General features: G+C 47.0%; 1 protein-coding gene across 1 annotated transcript in view; it reads left to right on the top strand.

Annotated features, from left to right (window-relative positions):
* The window catches only part of ARID3C (AT-rich interaction domain 3C), a 558,215-nt gene that overhangs the window by 454,619 nt on the left and 83,908 nt on the right, over window positions 1–19,688 (top strand). The window contains exon 4 of the mRNA XM_029581435.1: window positions 12,120–12,303. Within this exon, the coding sequence (XP_029437295.1) occupies window positions 12,120–12,303 (184 nt within the window). The remainder of the gene's footprint in view (window positions 1–12,119; window positions 12,304–19,688) is intronic.

Raw genomic sequence — 19,688 nt, 5'->3', positions numbered from 1 at the left:
GGGAGGGAGGTCCGTATGAGCAGGGTTCCTAAGGCCAAAGGTTGTTGCCGGGGTGGTCGAGTTAGATGGGATTGGAGCGGATTTTTAAAAAAATGGAGAAAACTTCCACAGATAGCTGCGAAGGGAAGATTATGAGGCTGGATCTGATGAACCTGGAATCCCAGAGCAACAGCTGGAAACCGCAGGGCCGAAAAAAATAAAGTAAGCAGAAAACAGAGGTAGAGGGTCGTCTTGGGCAGCAGAGATCACCTTTTATTTGGAAACTGTAAAACTAGTAGCTGAAAATTTAGCAGCTGTACAGCAATAGGTCTTGCGGGTCTATATCCTGGCCTCCCGAGAGTTTCTTGTACCAGACTGTAAGCTCCTTATAACAGTCTGTCTCTAAGCTGGGCTGTGATCTTCCACGGCGAGGGTGCTCTCCATGCAAGCCCTCGTGAGTGGGGCATGGGCAGCCTAGGATCCACTGCTGCTGCAAAACCTTACTAGCTCTGCGGCCCATCCAAGGGAAGAATTCACGGCCTCAAATGGCACCACCGCCGCACGCTGACAAGCTTTCCTGAGACGTTGGTCCTGGCTGCCTCAGGCTCCCTGGCCCCAGTCCCTCCCAGCCAGAGTCCAAGGCTGCCACGCTTCTCGCTCGGTTTCTCCTCGCCGTACCTGCAGCGTCGCCAAATTGATCTCTTCCTTCCCCGCTGAGTAGGTGGCCGGGACCTCACATTTCACCATGCAGAAGGAGCAGCTGCATCGCTACAAATGGGAGACGTCTGAGAGGGGTGTATTTAAAGTGGATCCTAAAAAAAACAACACTATTTCTAAATATTAATAATTACATGGATTTTGAAAACAGGAGAGTAAGAAAATGACTTGATTGCTTAACTGGAGAGATTTAGAGGTTGGTAGGCACCTCATTCCAGTCTCACCAAATGTAAGCAAGCTTGTAGCAGCACCGCTGAGGGAATTCCATTAAAGCAAAGCACTTACTGAAAGATATAAGGGAAAGGAGAGTTAGCAGCAGGTTGAGGAGCCACTGAAAACCAGGAGTGGTTCAGTCTTTCTTGTCCCTGGTAACATGGAGGAATTTGCCAGTCCCTTCTTTTTCTTGTGTCCATCCACCTACAATCTGGTGGGTTGCTGGACCCAAGGCAGCATGGCTTCACCAGGGAAAGGTCCTGTCAGACAAATCTGATTTTGTTGATTTGGTCACTAAAGAATTGGTGATCTACTTTCAGCAAAGCTTTTTGATACAGTCCCGCATAGGAGGCTTGTGAATAAAACGAGAAGTTTGGGAGTGAGCGCCTGGTGGCAGTGTGGATTACAAACTAGTAGACTGATACGGGACAACATGTAATGGTAAATGGAACTTACTATCAGGTGGAGCGCACCAATAGCCCAGGTTTGGATGTGCGTTTTTGACGCACTAGCTTTACCCCTTAAACAGTAAGGGGTAATAGCGCGTCGAAAACGCGTGTCCAACCCCCCGAAACTAATAGCGCCCGCAACATGCAAATGCATGTTGATGGCCCTATTAGTTATTCCCTCGCAATACAGAAAGTAAAATGTGCAGCCAAGCCGCACATTTTACTTTCAGAAATTAACACCTGCCGGCGCCGGGGAAGTGTACAGAAAAGCAGAAAAAAATGCTTTTCTATGCACCCTGTGACTTAATATCATAGCGATAGGTTGGAAAACGGATGCTCAATTTTGCCGGCGTCCGTTTTCCGAACCCGTGGCTGTCAGCGGGTTTGAGAACTGACGCCGGAAAAATTGAGCGTCGGCTGTCAAACCCGCTGACAGCCGCGCTCCTGTCAAAAAGGCGCTAGGGACGCGCTAGTGTCCCTAGCGCCTCCTTTTACTGCGGGCCCTAATTCGCATAGGCCACCCTCCTGAATCGCGCGCCCAGAAGAGTGGCCTATGTGCGCGCCGGGAGAGCGGGCGCTCTCTCGTGCGTTTTTCTGTATCGGCCTGTATGAAAGAGAGCACCATTTTAAGTGGAGTGCCACAGGGATCGGTGTTGGGACCAGTTCTGTTCAATATCTATGTATGACATTGCAGAAGGGATAGAAGGTAAAATTTGCCTGTTTGTGGATGATACTAAGATCTGCAATAGTGGACACGCCTGAAGGAGTAGAGAGAATGAGAAGTGATTTAAGAAAGCTGGAAGAGTGGTCAAAGATTTGGCAGCTGGGATTCAATGCCAAGAAGTGCAGAGTCAGGCATCTGGGGTGCAGCAATCCAACAGAGTTGTATCTAATGGGGGATGCAAGACTGATGTGCATGGACCAGGGGAGAGATCTTGGGGTAATAGTGTCAGGAGATCTGAAGATGATGAAACGGGCTAAAGCCAGAAGAATGCTGGGCTGCATAGAGAGAGGAATAACGAGTAAGAAAAAGGAGGTGATAATGCCCTTGTACAGGTCCTTGGTGAGGCCTCATTTTGAGTACTGTGTTCAGTCCTGGAGTCCATATCTGAAGGGGGATAAAGACAGGATGGAGACGGTCTAGAGAAGAGCAACCAAAATGGTGTGGGGATCTTTGAGGAGAGGCTGAAGGATCTGAATATGTATTCCGTGGGAAAGAAGAGGTGCAGGGGAGATATGATACAAACCTTCAGATACCCGAAAGGTTTTAATGAGGCACAATCGTCAAACCTTTTCCATTGGAAAGAAATCAATAGAACTGGGGTCACAAAATGAAACTCCAGGGAGGACGACTCAAAACCAACGACAGGAAATATTTCTTCACGCAGACGGCGGTGAATGCCTGGAATGCCCTTCTGAAGACGAAAACAGTGAAGGAATTCAAAGGGGCATGGGATAAACACTGTGGATCACTAACGGTAGAGGATGGAACTGTAGAAAAGAGTGCATGGGGATAACTTGCTGTTGCGGTGGTTACTGCCCTTAACCAAAATCCTTCATACTATTAATACAACTTTATCAGTGCTCTCTGCTTCAATGGCAAGGGGTAACAGGGAGTTGGATTCAGACAGTAACCAACGAGAGCCCTGACTTTTACGGTTTGGGAAACTGATAAACATGGCGGTACCCTGCACGGCAGGGTACCGCCAGAAGGAAGCCGAGCTTGAGATTGATGATCGAGCACAAAGCAATGGTCGGAGCATTATGTAACGAGGTGGTTTGCAGCATGCGGAAGAGAAGCCCATTCTCGGGCCACTCTGGGAGTGACTGTGACCAGTGACTGTGACCAGTTGAGACAGATGCAGGAGATTCTATCGCGATGGGAGCCGGGTGATCTCCCAGTGAGGAGTATAGTGTGTGGCGGTGGTGGCAGGGGTACAGAGTAGGGAGGATTATAGAAAGGATGCACTTACTTTTAAAATGCAAACAGCATAGCTACTCTCCATCACTGGGGGTAAAAAAGCAGACAAACTTGGTAATGCACAGCCCAGCTTGTATTTTACGTTATGTCTTTTAGATGTTTATATCTCAGAGCATCATCCCAGGGAGGTGGTGTTGGGGAGAAGGGAGGGGGAGAACACTATCAGAATTTGAGACCACTTCAGTTAAGCACAGAGGGTCTGCATGGATGAGGAAGCGAGACTAAAGCCAGAAATCGAGTGAATGGCAGATGAGACAGGTCTTCTGGCAGTTTCTAGCACTCATCATTTCGCTTTCTCACTTAGACCATCAAATGTATTTATGTTGCTGCACAAACCTGTATGTTTATAATGAAACATAGAAACATAGAAACATAGAAATGACGGCAGAAGAAGACCAAATGGCCCATCCAGTCTGCCCAGCAAGCTTCCCTCATTTCTTCTCTCATACTTATCTGTTTCTCTTAGCTCTTGGTTCTAATTCCCTTCCACCCCCACCATTAATGTAGAGAGCGGTGATGGAGCTGCATCCAAGTGAAATATCTAGCTTGAGTAGTTAGAGGTAGTAGGGGTAGTAACCGCCGCAATAAGCAAGCTACACCCATGCTTATTTGTTTTTACCCAGATTATGTTATACAGCCCTTATTGGTTGTTTATCTTCTCCCCTGCCGTTGAAGCAGGGAGCTATGCTGGATATGCGTGAGGTATCAGTTTTTTTTCTTCTCCCCTGCCGTTGAAGCAGAGAGCTATGCTGGATATGCATTGAAAGTGAAGTATCAGGCACATTTGGTTTGGGGTAGTAACCGCCGTAACAAGCCAGCTACTCCCCGCTTTGTGAGTGTGAATCCTTTTTTCTTCTCCCCTGCCGTTTAAGCAGAGAGCTCTGCTGGATGTGTGAAGTAACAGTTTTTCTTTTCCCCTGCTGTTGAAGCAGAGAACTATGCTGGATATGCATTGAAGTGAAGTATAAGAATGGAGTGATCAAGCTAGTTGAAAGGCATCAGGAATAGAGGAAGGTGGAGGTAGTAATTTGGATATTTGGTTTGGGGTAGTAACCGCTGTAACAAGCCAGCTACTCCTGTCTTTGTGAGTGCAAATCCTTTTTTCCACATTTCCTCTTGCTGTTGAAGTCACAGTAACCATGTGTATGTTTATTGAATAAGGGTATTGTCTCCAGGCAGTAGCCATCATTCTGGCGAGTCACCCACTCTTCATTGGCGGCCTCTTGACTTTATGGATCCACAGTGTTTATCCCACGCCCCTTTGAAGTCCTTCACAGTTCTGGTCTTCACCACTTCCTCCGGAAGGGCATTCCAGGCATCCACCACCCTCTCCGTGAAGAAATACTTCCTGACATTGGTTCTGAATCTTCCTCCCTGGAGCTTCAAATCGTGACCCCTGGTTCTGCTGATTTTTTTCTTATGGTAAAGGTTTGTCGTTGCCTTTGGATCATTAAAACCTTTCAAGTATCTGAAAGTCTGTATCATATCACCTCTGCTCCTCCTTTCCTCCAGGGTGTACATATTTAGATTCTTCAATCTCTCCTCGTACGTCATGCGATGAAGATCCTCCACCTTCCTGGTTGCCCTTCTCTGTACCGCTTCCATCTTGTCTTTGTCTTTTTGTAGATACGGTCCATCTTGTCTTTGTCTTTTTGTAGATACGGTCTCCAGAACTGCACACAGTACTCCAGGTGAGGCCTCACCAAGGACCTGTACAAGGGAATAATCACTTTCCTTTTCTTACTCGATATTCCTCTCTCTATGCAGCCCAGCATTCTTCTGGCTTTTGCTATCGCCTTGTCGCATTGTTTCGCAGACTTCATATCATTAGACACTATCACCCCAAGGTCCCTCTCCTGCTCCGTGCACGTCAGCCTTTCCCCCCCCATCGAATACAGTTCATTTGGATTTCCGCTCCCCATATGCATGACTTTGCACTTCTTGGCATTGAATCTCAGCTGCCATATCTTCGACCACTCTTCCAGTTTCCTTAGATCCCGTCTCATTCTCTCCACTCCTTCCGGCGTGTCCACTCTGTTGCAGATCTTAGTGTCATCCGCAAAAAGACAAACCTTACCTTCTATCCCGTCCGCAATGTCGCTCACAAAGATATTGAACAGGACCGGTCCCAACACCGATCCTTGCGGTATACCACTTAAAACCGCTCTCTCTTCAGAGAAGGTTCCGTTTACCGTCACACATTGTCTTCTGTCCGTCAACCAATTTGCAATCCAGGTCACCACCTTGTCACTCACTCCCAAGCTTCTCGTTTTATTCACCAGTCTCCTGTGCGGAACCGTATCAAAAGCTTTGCTGAAATCCAAGTATATGACATCGAGCGCTCTTCCTTGGTCCAATTCCTTGGTTACCCAGTCAAAAAAGTCAATCAGATTTGTCTGACAGGATCTTCCCCTGGTGAATCCATGTTGCCTCTGGTCCATCAATTCTCCGGACTGTAGATAGTTCACTATTCTATTTCTTCTCCCCTGCTTCAACCGCAGGGGAGAAGAAAAACTGATACTTCACGCATATCCAGCATAGCTCTCTACTTCAACGGCAGGGGAGAAGAAAAACTGATACTACACGCATATCCAGCATAGCTCCCTGCTTCAACGGCAGGGGAGAAGAAAAACAACCAATAAGGGCTGAATAACACAGTCTGGGTAAAACAAATAAACATGGGTGTAGCTTGCTTATTGCGGCGGTTACTACCCCTACTACCCCTAACTAATCAAGCTTGATATTTCACTTGGTTGCAGCTCCATCACTGCTCTCTACATTAATGGTGGGGGTGGAAGGGAAATAGAACCAAAGAGCTAAGAGAAACAGATAAGTATGAGAAAAAAATGTGAAGCTTGCTGGGCAGACTGGATGGGCCGTTTGGTCTTCTTCTGCCGTCATTTCTATGTTTCTATGTTTCTATGACTCCATTACTTTTCCCACCACCGAAGTGAGGCTAACCGGCCTGTAGTTGCCAGCCTCCTCCCTGTTCCCACTCTTGTGAAGCGGGACCACCACCGCTCTTCTCCAGTCTCTCGGCACCACTCCCGTTTCTAGGGATCTATTGAACAGGTCACACAGCGGACCCGCCAGAACATCTCTGAGCTCCCTCAATATCCTTGGATGAATCCCATCAGGCCCCATGGCTTTGTCCACTTTCAGGTTCTTTAGCTCTTCCCACACATTTTCTACTGTAAAAGGATTTTCATCTATTCCACTTCCCTCCAGTTTCTTGTTGTGTAGAGATGGTCCTTCTCCAGGGTCTTCTTTAGTGAACACAGAGCTGAAGTATTCGTTTAATATTTCTGCCATTTCTTCGTCTGTCTCCACACATTGATCATTACCACCTTTCAATTTCACTATACCACTTTGGACCTTTCTCTTTTCGCTGATGTATCTGAAAAATGTTTTGTCACCATTTTTTATCTCCTTGGCAATCCTCTCTTCTGCTTGATTTTTTGCCAACTTGATTGTTTTCTTCGTCTCCCTCAGTTGATACAAATATTCTTCTTTGTGCTCCTCCCTTTGGGATCCTTTATATTTCTTGAATGCTGTTCTTTTAGCTTTAATTTTGTCAGCCACCTCCTTTGAGAACCAGATAGGTTTCAATTTTCTTTTGCTTTTCTTTATGTTTCTAACATATAGAGCAGTTGCCTTGGTGATTGCTCCTTTTAGATTGGTCCACTGCTGATCCACATCTCTCTCGTTCTCCCATCCTTTAAGTTCTTCCTCCAGGTACTTTCCCATTTCCTCAAAGTCTGTGTTTTTGAACTGTAAAACTCGGGTCTTTGTGGTTCTTTTCCCTATTCTATTAGTGATATTAAACCATACCGTTCGATGATCACTGCTGCTGAGGTGGGCGCCCACCTGGACATCTGAGACATTATCTGCATTATTGAGCAATAAGTCGAGTATAGCACCTTCTCTCGTGGGTTCCAACACCATTTGTTTGAACAAAGATACTTGCATGGCATCCATTATTGCTCTACTATTTTTAGTTTCTGCAGATGGGATTTTCCAGTCTACATCTGGCATATTAAAGTCACCCACGATCACCACTTCTCCCTTCTTACCTATCTTATGGATGTCTTCAATCAGATCTCTGTCCAGCTCTTCCTTTTGGTTTGGAGGCCTGTAAACCACTCCAATATAAATGTGTTCATGTATGCATACATAGACATAGAGATATGTGTGTGTGTGTGTGTCTATGTATACATTTGCACGCATGGGTACGGTTTCTACATTGGTTATAAAATACAGTTTTGTGCTCTTGATGCGCACATTCACGATCATACTGACCTCAGGTATGGTACTGGGCAACCTTCCTTAGTTATTTCACTTCTATATACCCTTTCCTTGAGCACGATTCAACCCAAAGCACTTGACAATGAGTAAAAATAATGCAATAAATAGCAAATACATCATAATAAGATGCACTTGTAAAATATAAATTAATCATAACAAATACAATAATTGTCTGGTGATGATGATCTGGTGGCAATCACAGGGGTAATGCTAGCCCTCTTCAGAGGGCAGCAGTGGTCAGCAGTAGAATACTGGTCAGTGGAGCCACCATCCGAGTAGTCAGCCAGGCTCTGCTTCTGGCTAATGCAAGTCACTGGCATACACTTGTACTTATGCAGTCGATCGGCCTAAATTAAATACAGGAGTCAAAGTCATGCCCATATCTGGAACGTAGAGGCACATTTGACGTTCCACTTTCTTCTTTTACACAAGACAAGGAAGGAAAAGCATCAAAAGGCGCTTGGTCAAGCTTTGTTTTATTTTGTGACAGCCACCATTCGAGTTCTGCTGAATTTCGATAGGGTAAATTCCAGACCCGTGATTGGCCTTGACACAAAATTTGAACCTGATCAGTCTATTTTAACGACAGATGAATTGAACCGTTCTATAAACGCTTTTCAGAAGTGCTGCAAAGTGCCTAATAGACTTACAAGCCTCACCTTGATTTGTGATGCAATAGTGACACCTTGTGGCAAGGTGAGAAAATGGAACCCTTTTATTGCATTCAGTTTGGAATTTTAAGAAAACACAATTGTGCTTCCCACTTCTCCAATACGTTTCTTGGCTGTGTCGTTCACTATAGTCTTCTCTAACTGCCTTGTTTCATTCTGATCCCCCCCCCCCCTTAGCTGACCCTTTTACTACAAATCTTTTCCCTGTTATCTTCTTCCTTTCTTGATCTCCCCCTTGTTCCATCGCTGAACCATGAGAGAGTGGGTAGTCTGTTGGCTAGAATAATAAACTGGCAAACAGGAGACCTGGGTTGAAATCATGGCTGTGCCACGGACAATCATTGAAATCTTGGGCAAATCACATCATCTCCCATTGCCTCAGGTTCAGATGTAAATTGTCACCTCTCTAGGGAAGGGATCAATGCAGTTGGGTGTAAAGCACTGTACGAATGCTGAAAAAATGGTAACAAGCTGAAAGCTTTTTCAAAGTGTTCCCGCCATCGCTGTTACTTTTCCTCCCAATCTGGACATTAGGGGATTAATCAGGAGGAAGAGAGAAAGAAAGAAGAGGGACTCGAAGTCAAAGGGGCATCAAAGGAGAGACTGGGAGTACCAGCAAGATGAAGGGAGGGATTGAGAGTAACAGCAGCATCAAGGAACTGGTTGGATGTAGAAGACAGAGGGAAAGGGTTTCATTGTAAGAGAAGCAGTGAGAGGGTTTGTTTCAAGAGGGACCAGGCGACAGGAGCCAGCAAGGAAGAGCAGGGAGAGATAAGGAGGTCCTACAGTCCTGCTAGAAGCCCAGTCACCAGGAATGCTGACCTGCCTGGACTGGACGAGAAGGAACCTCCGTGCTTCCCAGGTTGACCTTACTGCTGAAAATGCCACTTTCCATAGAGCTAGTGCATAACTGCAGAAATACTGACCAAGAATGCATGGGGAAGCCACTCCAATAGGTACCACGTGTCACTGTGCTCTGGAGGTCCTTGGGTCTACAAACTGTTACTAAATCACCATTACTGCAAGGATTGTTTCCCATTTATTTACTGTAGACTTAAAAAAACAGCCACTGAGTCACCATAGATAGCAGTCTCAGGAAGATCAGTTAGAGAACTGCACTGAACGGTATATTTTAATCTCTTCTGATTGGAACTGCAAATTGTTATGACCGATGGTCGCAGACGGCTGCGACCGATTCAACTCACGTCATGTGCTGCCCTGCTCTCCTCTCCGGGCCTACTCGTGGCTGGGGCTAGCTGCTATCACTGCATTCCTCCGGATTCTCAAGGCTCATGGCAGCAGGGATGCCGCCACCACCCACACCGACAGGGTCTTCCTAGGCGCGCACGCCACCGGGCCTCCCTTTGAAGGCCCAATGGTAGGAACCTCAGGGGCGTCCCCGACTGATGCCCTTTGTTAGCTGATTTGGCAATGAGTTCCTTCGTTACTGGTGCTTGCTCCTGTCTCCTTGGACCCATGGTTCCTGTATCGGATCTACCTGCGACTCTGGACTCTGACTCGGGTACCCGCTCCGAGGGGGCCTGCTTGCGCTCCAGTTGGAGACCTTATCTCCAGGCTTCCCCCGCTCCTCGGGCTGGCCCTGCGCCTTCCAAAGGCCTCCCTGCTCCTCGGGGTTGTCCCTTAGAAATGCCTTACTGCTTTGGAGATTCGACTCTGCGCTCCCTCGCTCCTCGGGGCAGTTCCTAAGCCAGTGAGTGTACTCCACGCTTCCCCGCTCCTTGGGGCAGTGCCTCCGTTCTACACCAGTGACTGTACCTGCGCTTCCCTGGTCCTCGGGGCAGTGCCTACGTTCTTCAACAGTGAGTGTACTCTGCACCTCCCCGCTCCTCGGGGTAGTGCCTCCGTTTCTCTACCAGAGATTCCATCGTGTGCAGCCCCGCTCCTCGGGGTTGCTTACGTCACTACTTCGGAGATTCGACTCGGGCTTCCCCGCTCCGTGGGACAGCCTACGTCACCACACCAGAGCCTCTTTTGCTTGCAGCCTCACCCCTCAGGATAGTCTCTGCTGCATACCTCCAGAAGTTCCTGTCTCGCGCCCCCCCCCCCCCCCCTCCTCGGGGCCTGCCTAGCGCTCTCTGTCGGAGTTTCCTGCTCTAGTACTTGCATCTCCAGTTCTGCCTGTATACTGTGGGTTCCCTCCGAACTATGTCTCTTACCCCGCTCCTCGGGATTCCCCACAGAACTCTCTCTACAAGCTCCTGCGATCACGTGGCTGTGACGCAGGACGCTCTGTTCCTCTACACACTACTGTATCTCCTGCTGCAGCCGACCTCGCCTCCCGACAGTGAGGACCTACGAGGTTCCTCCCCACAGATTCTATCAACCCTTACCTCGGGCCAAGGATCCACGAAACCCACGAATCCTAACACAAATATTCCATTCATTCACCTTTTTCCAAAAGAGTGTGAGATTTTTCGAACCTTGGATTTCAACCAGAGAAAGCGTTTCTGCAAGCAGCCACAGCACGCCACATCCCCCATCTGCCCACCACAGCTCTGTGCTTTCGATAAATCTCATCCAGACTCTATCTAATCAAGGGCTGTCAGCTGCTGGAGTGGAAATGCAAGCCACAAACACTTCACTTTCCGGAGCAGATGTTGTGAGAGAAGATCCAGGTGAAGTCAGACCTGAACATAATAATTAGCTTTTGTATTAGCGGCTGGCCTGACCCGTCAATGAGCTGCACTGATTGGAATTGATTTCCGTTTAGAAGCAACGGGTGGGGATGAGCAACTAACAGAGAGCACGGTGGGTAATGCTTGTTTTCACCGTTGCTGCCTTGTAGTTTGCCAGTTCTGCTGGTCTGGACACTTCAGCGCCAGGTTTTCCTCTATGGCATCCTTAAACTAAGCCCCATGACCCGGGGGAGGCTGTCCTATATCTCTGTTCCTCCCCATGTTGCAGTACTGTGTGTCTGGGGTGCACACGCCAGCTTATAGGGGGGCTGTACCGATGTCACTGCAGGAATTTGGCACTGCATTACCGAGTGGCACCGATATCTCTGCAGGACTGGCATGCACGCATTCCACGTTCCCTCCATCACAGCGCCAAGTTAAAGCCGCACATAAACAAAGACTTTATGCTATCCTTAAAGTTTGCATACATTTCTGTACACTGACCACATGAATCTCATAACAGTCTGTGTATTAACTTTTATAGCAGAAACCCAGAAAATCAATAGAATTAATTTGATTGAGCATTTGTTATATGTGTCACTATCTTCCAAGGTCACTTGTTCTGCCTGCTGCTATGTTCACTATGTCTGTCATTCTACTTAAATGTTTACACGTAACTTTGGAATTAATTTAGGGACATATTAAAATCAGTAGTGTCAGTATAAAAGATGCATGCTACTTGTATACTTTTAGTATTCTTTGTTCCAAAATAGCATAAGATTATGCTTTCAGGGTATGTAATTCCCACATATTAAGATGTTCTCTTAATTTTGTACCTGTGCTTCGGTGATGTAAGGATAGTTTGGCTGTAGAATAGCGGCTCTTTCCATGGCATAACAGTCATCCTGGCTTACAGATTTCTGTGCTGGGCAGGCATGTCACCAGCACAAGACTCTGTCTGCAGTACATGCTGTCACTTGGGAAATACGTGTTAGCAGTTCAGGAGCTCAATCCAGCTGAATTGGGAGCAGTCTAGAAACTAACAGTGCCATCCACAAAGGGACAAAAATGACAGCTCGCACTTAGGCCGATTCTCTGCCGCGGGAGGTTCCTCACCTTAAACGTGTAGCACATATTTATGTTACAACTTGCCTTGTTTTTGCTCCAGGTACGCCGGTAAATCGAATTCCTATCATGGCCAAGCAAGTGTTGGACCTTTACAGCCTGTACAGACTGGTGACAGAGAAGGGTGGCCTGGTGGAAGTAATCAACAAGAAAATCTGGAGGGAAATCACAAAGGGTCTTAACCTGCCAACCTCCATCACCAGCGCCGCCTTCACGCTCCGGACGCAGTGAGTAGCAGCTGGCGTTTTCTCCCCTCAGCTTTCCGGGTCCATGCTTCATGCCTGCGATGCCCCTCGCAAGCAGTGGGTAGGCCGGCAACTACTTCTGGGGAAAGCATTAAAAAAAAAAAAAAGGTTGAAATCCGGACAGGAAGCTCACATGGCAGGAGGAGAAAGAGGCCTTTGCAGGAATAGAGTGGTGGCTTCTGCTTCTCCACCACGGGCTTCCTTTCCAAACAGGAAACCCATTGAGTAGGAAGAGGGGGCCGCTGCAGGAGACTGCGAGTACACATGCAAGCTCACGGGCCGCACAGTCACTGACAGACTGCATCTGCTGCTGTTCTCTGACAGCAGGCGGCGGGACACGAGGGGCCATCCAGCACAGTTTGAGATGAGATGTGCTGGTGGGAAGGTATGTGGGGAGAGCTGGGGAGAGCTGGGGTGGGGGGAAGCTGATGAGATTTTGCTGCCCTAGATAATCTCCAGTCTTATGTAATCCTCTTTAGCACACCTGCCCTAATAACCAAGAAGACTACATTTAGCTACTGTAAGAAAAAGATGCTGTGTTTGAAAGCTTAGAGAAATCTGGAGCTCAATTCATTAAAAATATTTATATTATGCCTATAATAAACCGGTCATGCTAGGCAGGATACAGTATAAAGCATAGAATAACATAAAATAAACACAAAATACAGACATCACATACTTATTCAAGAGACACTCGATATATGCACCATAAAACTTAAACTAGGCTTCAGCTTAAAATTAGATGAAGGTAGAAATAAAAACTTTCTGAAATAAAAGATGATAGGAAGCAGTAAGTTACAGCATGGCTTAATATTTTAAAGATTAAGGTACAGAGAAATATACAGACGTAGACTATGTTGACAGATAAGGACCATTAGGCCCTTCTGCTCTATCCAATTTAATTCCTGGTTCCATGCCATAGACCCTGATTGATCTCTGTCTCTTCTCTCACTTCTTCGCACCCAGGCTTCCTCCGTACTTCTCCCAGGCTTTCTTGAATTCGGTTACAGTTTCTGTCTCCACTCCCTCCTCTGGGAGGCCATTCTATGCATCCATCATCCTTTCTGTGAAGAATGAGTCTGCTCCTCGGGAGCTTCATACCGTGACCTCCTGTTCTAGAGCTGTTACATCCTCTAAAGAACCTGCTCGTATTTTTAACCATTGGCTAAAGTTAACTATGCAAAAGCCACTTTTAAAGGGCAATGACAAATTTCCGCTGGGGACCATGACAATCAGTTTTTGAAACTCGCTTTGGCTAATCCTAATGGCTTATCTGCAACTCGCATGCTATTTGTGTTATCCATATTAAAACCACATTTTCTCCTACATTCGTCTCTTTTCTTCATCTTTTTCTCTCACTCATTCAGTCACACATCTTGGGATTTTTTTTGACACAATAGTTCCTTCTTTACTCCTTTCTTCTTCCAGCTCTGTCGGGGAACCAGCGCTGGATTTCTATTGCCATGAGCCTTCATTCACAACTTAACTGAGGATTTCTCCCCCCATTCGAAAATTGCCATCCTCCCACCGCCCCTGGGGCAGTCGTCGCGGCAGCAGTCCCGAGTCTTAGGAGCCACGCACCCTGTTTCGTGGGGCTTTATAAATCCAGCCACCCGATGTCACCCTTAATGATAACCACGACTCCCTCCCACCGGGGGGGGGGGGGGGGGGGCTGTGAACGCTGCCTATCCCCAGCCAACCTGGGAAGCAGAAACGCGACTTGGCAATCGAACCGGGCACTGTCCCCGATGCCAGCTGGGCTGGCCCGTGCAGCCGTCATATTTTCTACACGAATGAAAATCCATATTCTCATAGCAAAATCTCCCATGCCAATAACAATGAGAGAAAGTAAGGGAGATCTTCCACACTTCAGCTAATATGAACACTTCTATCCACCATTACAGCACTGCGATACAATTTAACAGTCCCAGCCATATATCACACTCCTAGCCATAAGAAATACTAGAATAGAGCTCATTAAAAACCCTCATGAGCCATACTATTATATTATAAAACGCATAAATTAATTCATAGAAATATTATTATGAACGCAGTAGAAACCAAACAGAAAACACCTCACACAAAAAATGTGTAACAAAATGTCTTTTTTTTTTTAATCAGTGGCTCTGCAGGGGGAATGCAAGCAAACCCCAGGACACTGCCTGTTCACTTGTGTCCGGGGGGGGGAGACTTCTGCCCCTCTATTCTTTCTTCCATCATTTGTATGAGAATGTCTGTTCCATAGGTGAGAGAGGAAAAATGTCATTTCCTGCAGAAACATGTTAAACGTTCATCTTTATTCATTTATTTCTGATTTCCATTCATTTACCCACTTTTTATTCTGAAAACCCCAAAGCAGCTGACAGCAAAACTCCAAACAGTATAACATAGCTGTAAACCCACCGTTGCATAAAACATATCAACCCCCAACCACCAATAAGGCATTATCTGACAGTGGCTATAATATGGACATTGTCTACAGCAAGTCATGTAATTGAATCAGATGAGGATAGAGCAAGAGGCAGAGTGATAATGTTGTAGTAGGATAAGAAGTTAAAAAAGTAGCAATAGACTGTTAACACTGTAACAGAGGCATACTGTGGGTCACCAGCACCTGGGGCCAATGCTTGCATTTGTGCCTCTCCCCACTTCCACCACCACCTCAACTGTCCTTCTCATAGCAATGTTCAAAGTCTCAGAAAATCACATTAATACAAACCCCAGAAAAAAAAATGAATTGACAGACTGACCATTGTGAACCACCTAAGGGGTGAAAGCTTTCCTGCGCTCATGATGATGGGGCTGGCGAATAGAAGAGGGGATCCACTATCCTACCAGGGCAAAGGCTGACTTCACACAAGGAGTCTCTGAATGGTCAACCTGTAGGTGGTCCACATAAAGAAAATCCCATCCAGCTCAGTAACAAACCATGGGAAATCCCACTCAGCAACGCCGGGGCCTCTGGAGGTTGGTAGGGAGGGCTGGAATTTGAAAAGAAGTTGAGTTTCTCTGAGGGGACACACAGGGACCACTGTTAGCAACATTAGACATGTCAGTATAGCTATCTGTTTGTGCCAGTATATATCCCACAAATAAGATGGAGCCAACCAATCCTGTAATAAACCAGATTTCAATGTAGTATTTTACAAGTCCTATTTCCAGAATGCGCAAGATGAGAACGTAAGTGCAATAAACGGCAATAATCATGCCAACTATTTAAAAATTAAAAAGTGCGGTCAGTGCCAAACAGAACTAGGTCATGCCACTTTGCAACTCAACATCCAAAACAAAATATCGTCACTTCAATGCAAGCTCTCTCCACTGCCAGATGCTTTGTGAAGTAACACAACCCCCTACTAAAAATACAGTCAGAACCTTACCATACCAATAACAGTACTAACAACCCTACCTATAAAAAGACAACACTGGAAATATTGCACCAAGCCCTAAAATACCAGTATACCTCCTATTAAGAAAGCAGAACAAGCTAGGCTGTTGTAAAGCCCTACCCAGGAACTACCCGATAGCTGAATACCTCACTTTTGTTACACATTATTTATTTTAAAAGATTTATAACCTGCACTCTACTGTAAGCACGAGGCAGTGTACAAAGTAAGCATGCATAATGAAATCACAAACGAGTAATAAGCAGAAGCAATAATAAAATCTAATAAACCCTCAGAGCAGGGGCTGGATCTTGACTTCTGAGATTAAAGGCCAATGAGAAGAGGTAGATTTTCAGTGCCTTCTTAAAGGACTTTCAGCAGGAGGCATTTCGTAGAAACTCTGGGATGGAGTTCCAAATGCGAGGATCCGTGACAGATTGGTAATGCCCAATCTTGCCAGTTTTGGGGTTGGGAGGCCTCCAACAGGTTCTTTGAGGCTGAAGATAGATGTCTCAGGTTTGTACTTGCAAAGAGTGGTGCTTAAGCCAGGTAGAGGAGTACAGGCCAATACAGTAAGGAGCGGTAGGAAGAGCTGCGTTAGTGCCCGGCGCACCCACGGTTGCCGCACGCACAGTGCAGCTCACCTACCGCTCAATACTGTATTTAAATAGCTTGCAAATGCAAGCCGGGTCCAAGAAGCGTCCGTGAAGCGTTAGGCCCGCGCAACCCATTTTACTGTATTGAGCGCTATACAGTATCCTGGGTGCGCTGGTACCTGTCATTTACACACACATTCGCCTACCCTTACCTCTGCATTAGAGGCAGGAGTAAGGGTAGGCGGCAAACTTTCCCCCAGCCCCCGCTCACCTGCCCTGGCCGCGTCCATGGGTGCCGGTCTCCGGGGCAGCCCCAGTCCTCTCTCCCCTCCTCCCGAAGCAACGAAAGCGGAAAAAATTGAAAAAGCGAAAAAAAAAGCACGAAAAAGAGAAAAAAAAAGTAGCAACGAAGCAACTTACTTTTCTTGCAGCCCTCCTCCGGAGACGGACGTCGGCGGAGACGGACCGCGGCTCCCCTGCCTCCCGGAGGCAGCTGCTGGCGAAGATGGATGCCTGCACGGGCGAAAGCGGCCCCTGTGCGTGCAATTGGGCAGCTCAAGACGTGACGTCACATGCCGTGACACCAAACGTCGTGACGTCACGCCTTGAGCGGCCCAATTGCACGCACAGGGGCCGCTTTCGCCCGTGCAGGCATCCATCTTCGCCGGCAGCTGCCTCCGGGAGGCAGGGGAGCCGCGGTCCGTCTCCGCCGACGTCCGTCTCCGGAGGAGGGCTGCAAGAAAAGTAAGTTGCTTCGTTGCTACTTTTTTTTTTTTTTTCGCTTTTTCGATTTTTTCCGCTTTCGTTGCTTCGGGAGGAGGGGAGAGAGGACTGGGGCTGCCCCGGAGACCGGCACCCATGGACGCGGCCAGGGCAGGTGAGCGGGGGCTGGGGGAAAGTTTGCCGCCTACCCTTACTCCTGCCTCTAATGCAGGGGTAAGGGTAGGCGGTAAGTTAGCAGGTTAAACGCGCGGCAAAACGGCAGGGTAAAACAGAGATAGTTGGGGCGCGCTTTACTGTATGGGAGGGAATAGCTAATTCGATCGTTTACATCTAATATACATGCCGCGGGCGGAAGGGGATACCCGGTGATTTAAAGAGGCGGTAAGAATGGGTTAAAGGGGATAGTGTATCGCGGATTGGACTAACGCGGCCGAAAAGTGAGTAGAAAGCGGGTTAGGAGCAGGGTAACCGCGGCTGCACTTTACTGTATTGACCTGAGCGTAAGTAATTAATGAAGGTTAATACCTTTTATTGTACATGCCATGCTACTGAGAGCCACTTGAGGGATGATAGTACCGGTGAAATACACTCGCTGAGTCTTGTTCCAGTTAGGATTCTTGCTGCAGAGCTTTGCACAGTTTATAATGGACGGATGGTATTTGCAGTAAGACCGAGATATGTAAAGAGTTACAGCAGTCGAGGTGATGCAGAACTGAAGATTGTAAAACTGAGTGAAAGTCGGGTGGCTCCAGCAAAGCTTTCAGTTGTTTCAACAGATGGCGTTTAAAGAAGGAGGATTTAATAACTGCAGAGAGATGATTTTTCACAGAGAGGTTTGAGTCTAGTGTAACACCTAAATCTTTAGCTTGATGTACAGTTGGTAAGCAGTGTCCTTGAAACGTGAAAGTGGAGGGATTCATGTAAGATGGACTTTTTACTGTTTTCAGGGATTCAAATTTCGGGTTTTGGAAATATTTAATTGTAGTCTGTTAGGGTCTACTACCACTACTACATAAAGAGACCAGGTGTTTGTCCATGAAGTAGTGTACGGCACAAAAAATTGTACATTATTAGCATAGATTTTGAAGTTGATGCCGAGGCAGGCGAGTACCTTACAGAGTGGGGCCAGATATATATTAAATAAAGAAAGCGCAGAACATTGTGGTATGCCTGAGGACACTGCAAACAAGTTTGAATAAGAGGCTCCAATCCTGACTTATTATGTTCTATCAGTTAAATGGGATGAAAACAATTTTTGGACGATACCTGATATTCCAAAAGATTGTAATCTCAAGAGCAATGTGGCATGGTCTAGGGCGTCAAATGCTGTGGATACATTACAAAGGACCATGATATAAATGGTGTGTTGTGTTTGTGGCAATGTGGACCCTTGGTCACTGTGGAGATGACTCCGCCCATGGGGTGGGGCCCTGTGGGGGACCACAGCGATAGGCTGAACTCAGATAGCAGACACAGTATGGATGAAGGGCTTTATTGTACTGCAGTAGATAGATGATGTAGGCAGGAAGGTAAGGCACTGAGATCCACGAGGTGCCAATGCGTTCAACAGGCTCGGATGTAATCTCACCCAGATGTGCACGATAGCCGGTAGCCCGCAGTGCGGGTAACGCCACAGCTGGTGGGTGGAGCTGGAGCACCGGATCGTAGAGGTACTCACAGGAATGTAGGCGTCTTCCTGATGATGAAATGGTGGGACTGAAGGTCCGTGGTGCAGGATACATAGGCTGGTAGGCCCTCCAGGAGCAAGTACCTGATAGTTCGATATCCTGAAATGGAGAAGAGAGAGAGACCCCTGAGGAGTAGTTGTCTTAGTTAGTAGAGACCCCGAAGGGTAGTTGGAAGCGAGGGACCCCGAGGAGCGGATGTCTAGAGCTTCTAGAGGAGCGAGGCCCTTGGAGTGAAAGCGGCGTCTAAGCGTGCAGCTTAGAGCGGTCAGAGTAGCTAAATTGAAGTCTTTGCTAACTCAAAGGTGGTAGCGAAACGGAGGCTTGATATACCCGGAGGTATTGACGTCATGCGATGGGGCCGCCCCCGAGGTTCCCGCCATGACGTGTATTTGAGCGTAGGAGATGTGTGCGCTCGCGCTCTAGGAGGCCACGGGAGTGAGCATGGCGGACTGGAACGCCCATGCTAGGTTGGAGACGCCGAGACTCTCGGCACTCGGCAACGGAGGCAGCCATCTTGCCCAAGGAGGGAGAAAAAGGAAGAAAAGAGGTAAGGCAGAGCGGTCGCAGCAGTCTGTGACCGACGGACGCAACATGGTGTTTGTATCAAAACCTCGAGTTACTGTGTCAAAGGAGGAAAGTAGCAAGGTTTCTGTGCTAAAACCCCACCTGAAACAGACCCTCACCAAATACAGAATAAAGAGACCACAAAGTATAGATAGAAACACGCAGACAAAACTGAACTGGAAACCATAACAAGTCAGACCCTGTACACAGTGCAATAATAGGAAAAAAAAAACCCAGAAACATCACCATGCTTCATAAAACATCAGGCAATATCAAGAAATATAAAACATCAATACTAACAAAACCATACTAATGAATAAACATTTCGAAACAGGTGACCAATACAACATCCAATAATTAAAACTCTCATAACGTTTTTTTTTTTAATTTCCCAAATACCATTAAAATAT

This window comes from Rhinatrema bivittatum, chromosome 1 (genome assembly GCF_901001135.1).
Source record: "Rhinatrema bivittatum chromosome 1, aRhiBiv1.1, whole genome shotgun sequence".
In the NCBI taxonomy this organism is placed as follows: domain Eukaryota; kingdom Metazoa; phylum Chordata; class Amphibia; order Gymnophiona; family Rhinatrematidae; genus Rhinatrema; species Rhinatrema bivittatum.
Note: the sequence above shows the minus strand (reverse complement) of the source record. Positions and strands in the feature narration are given on the sequence as shown.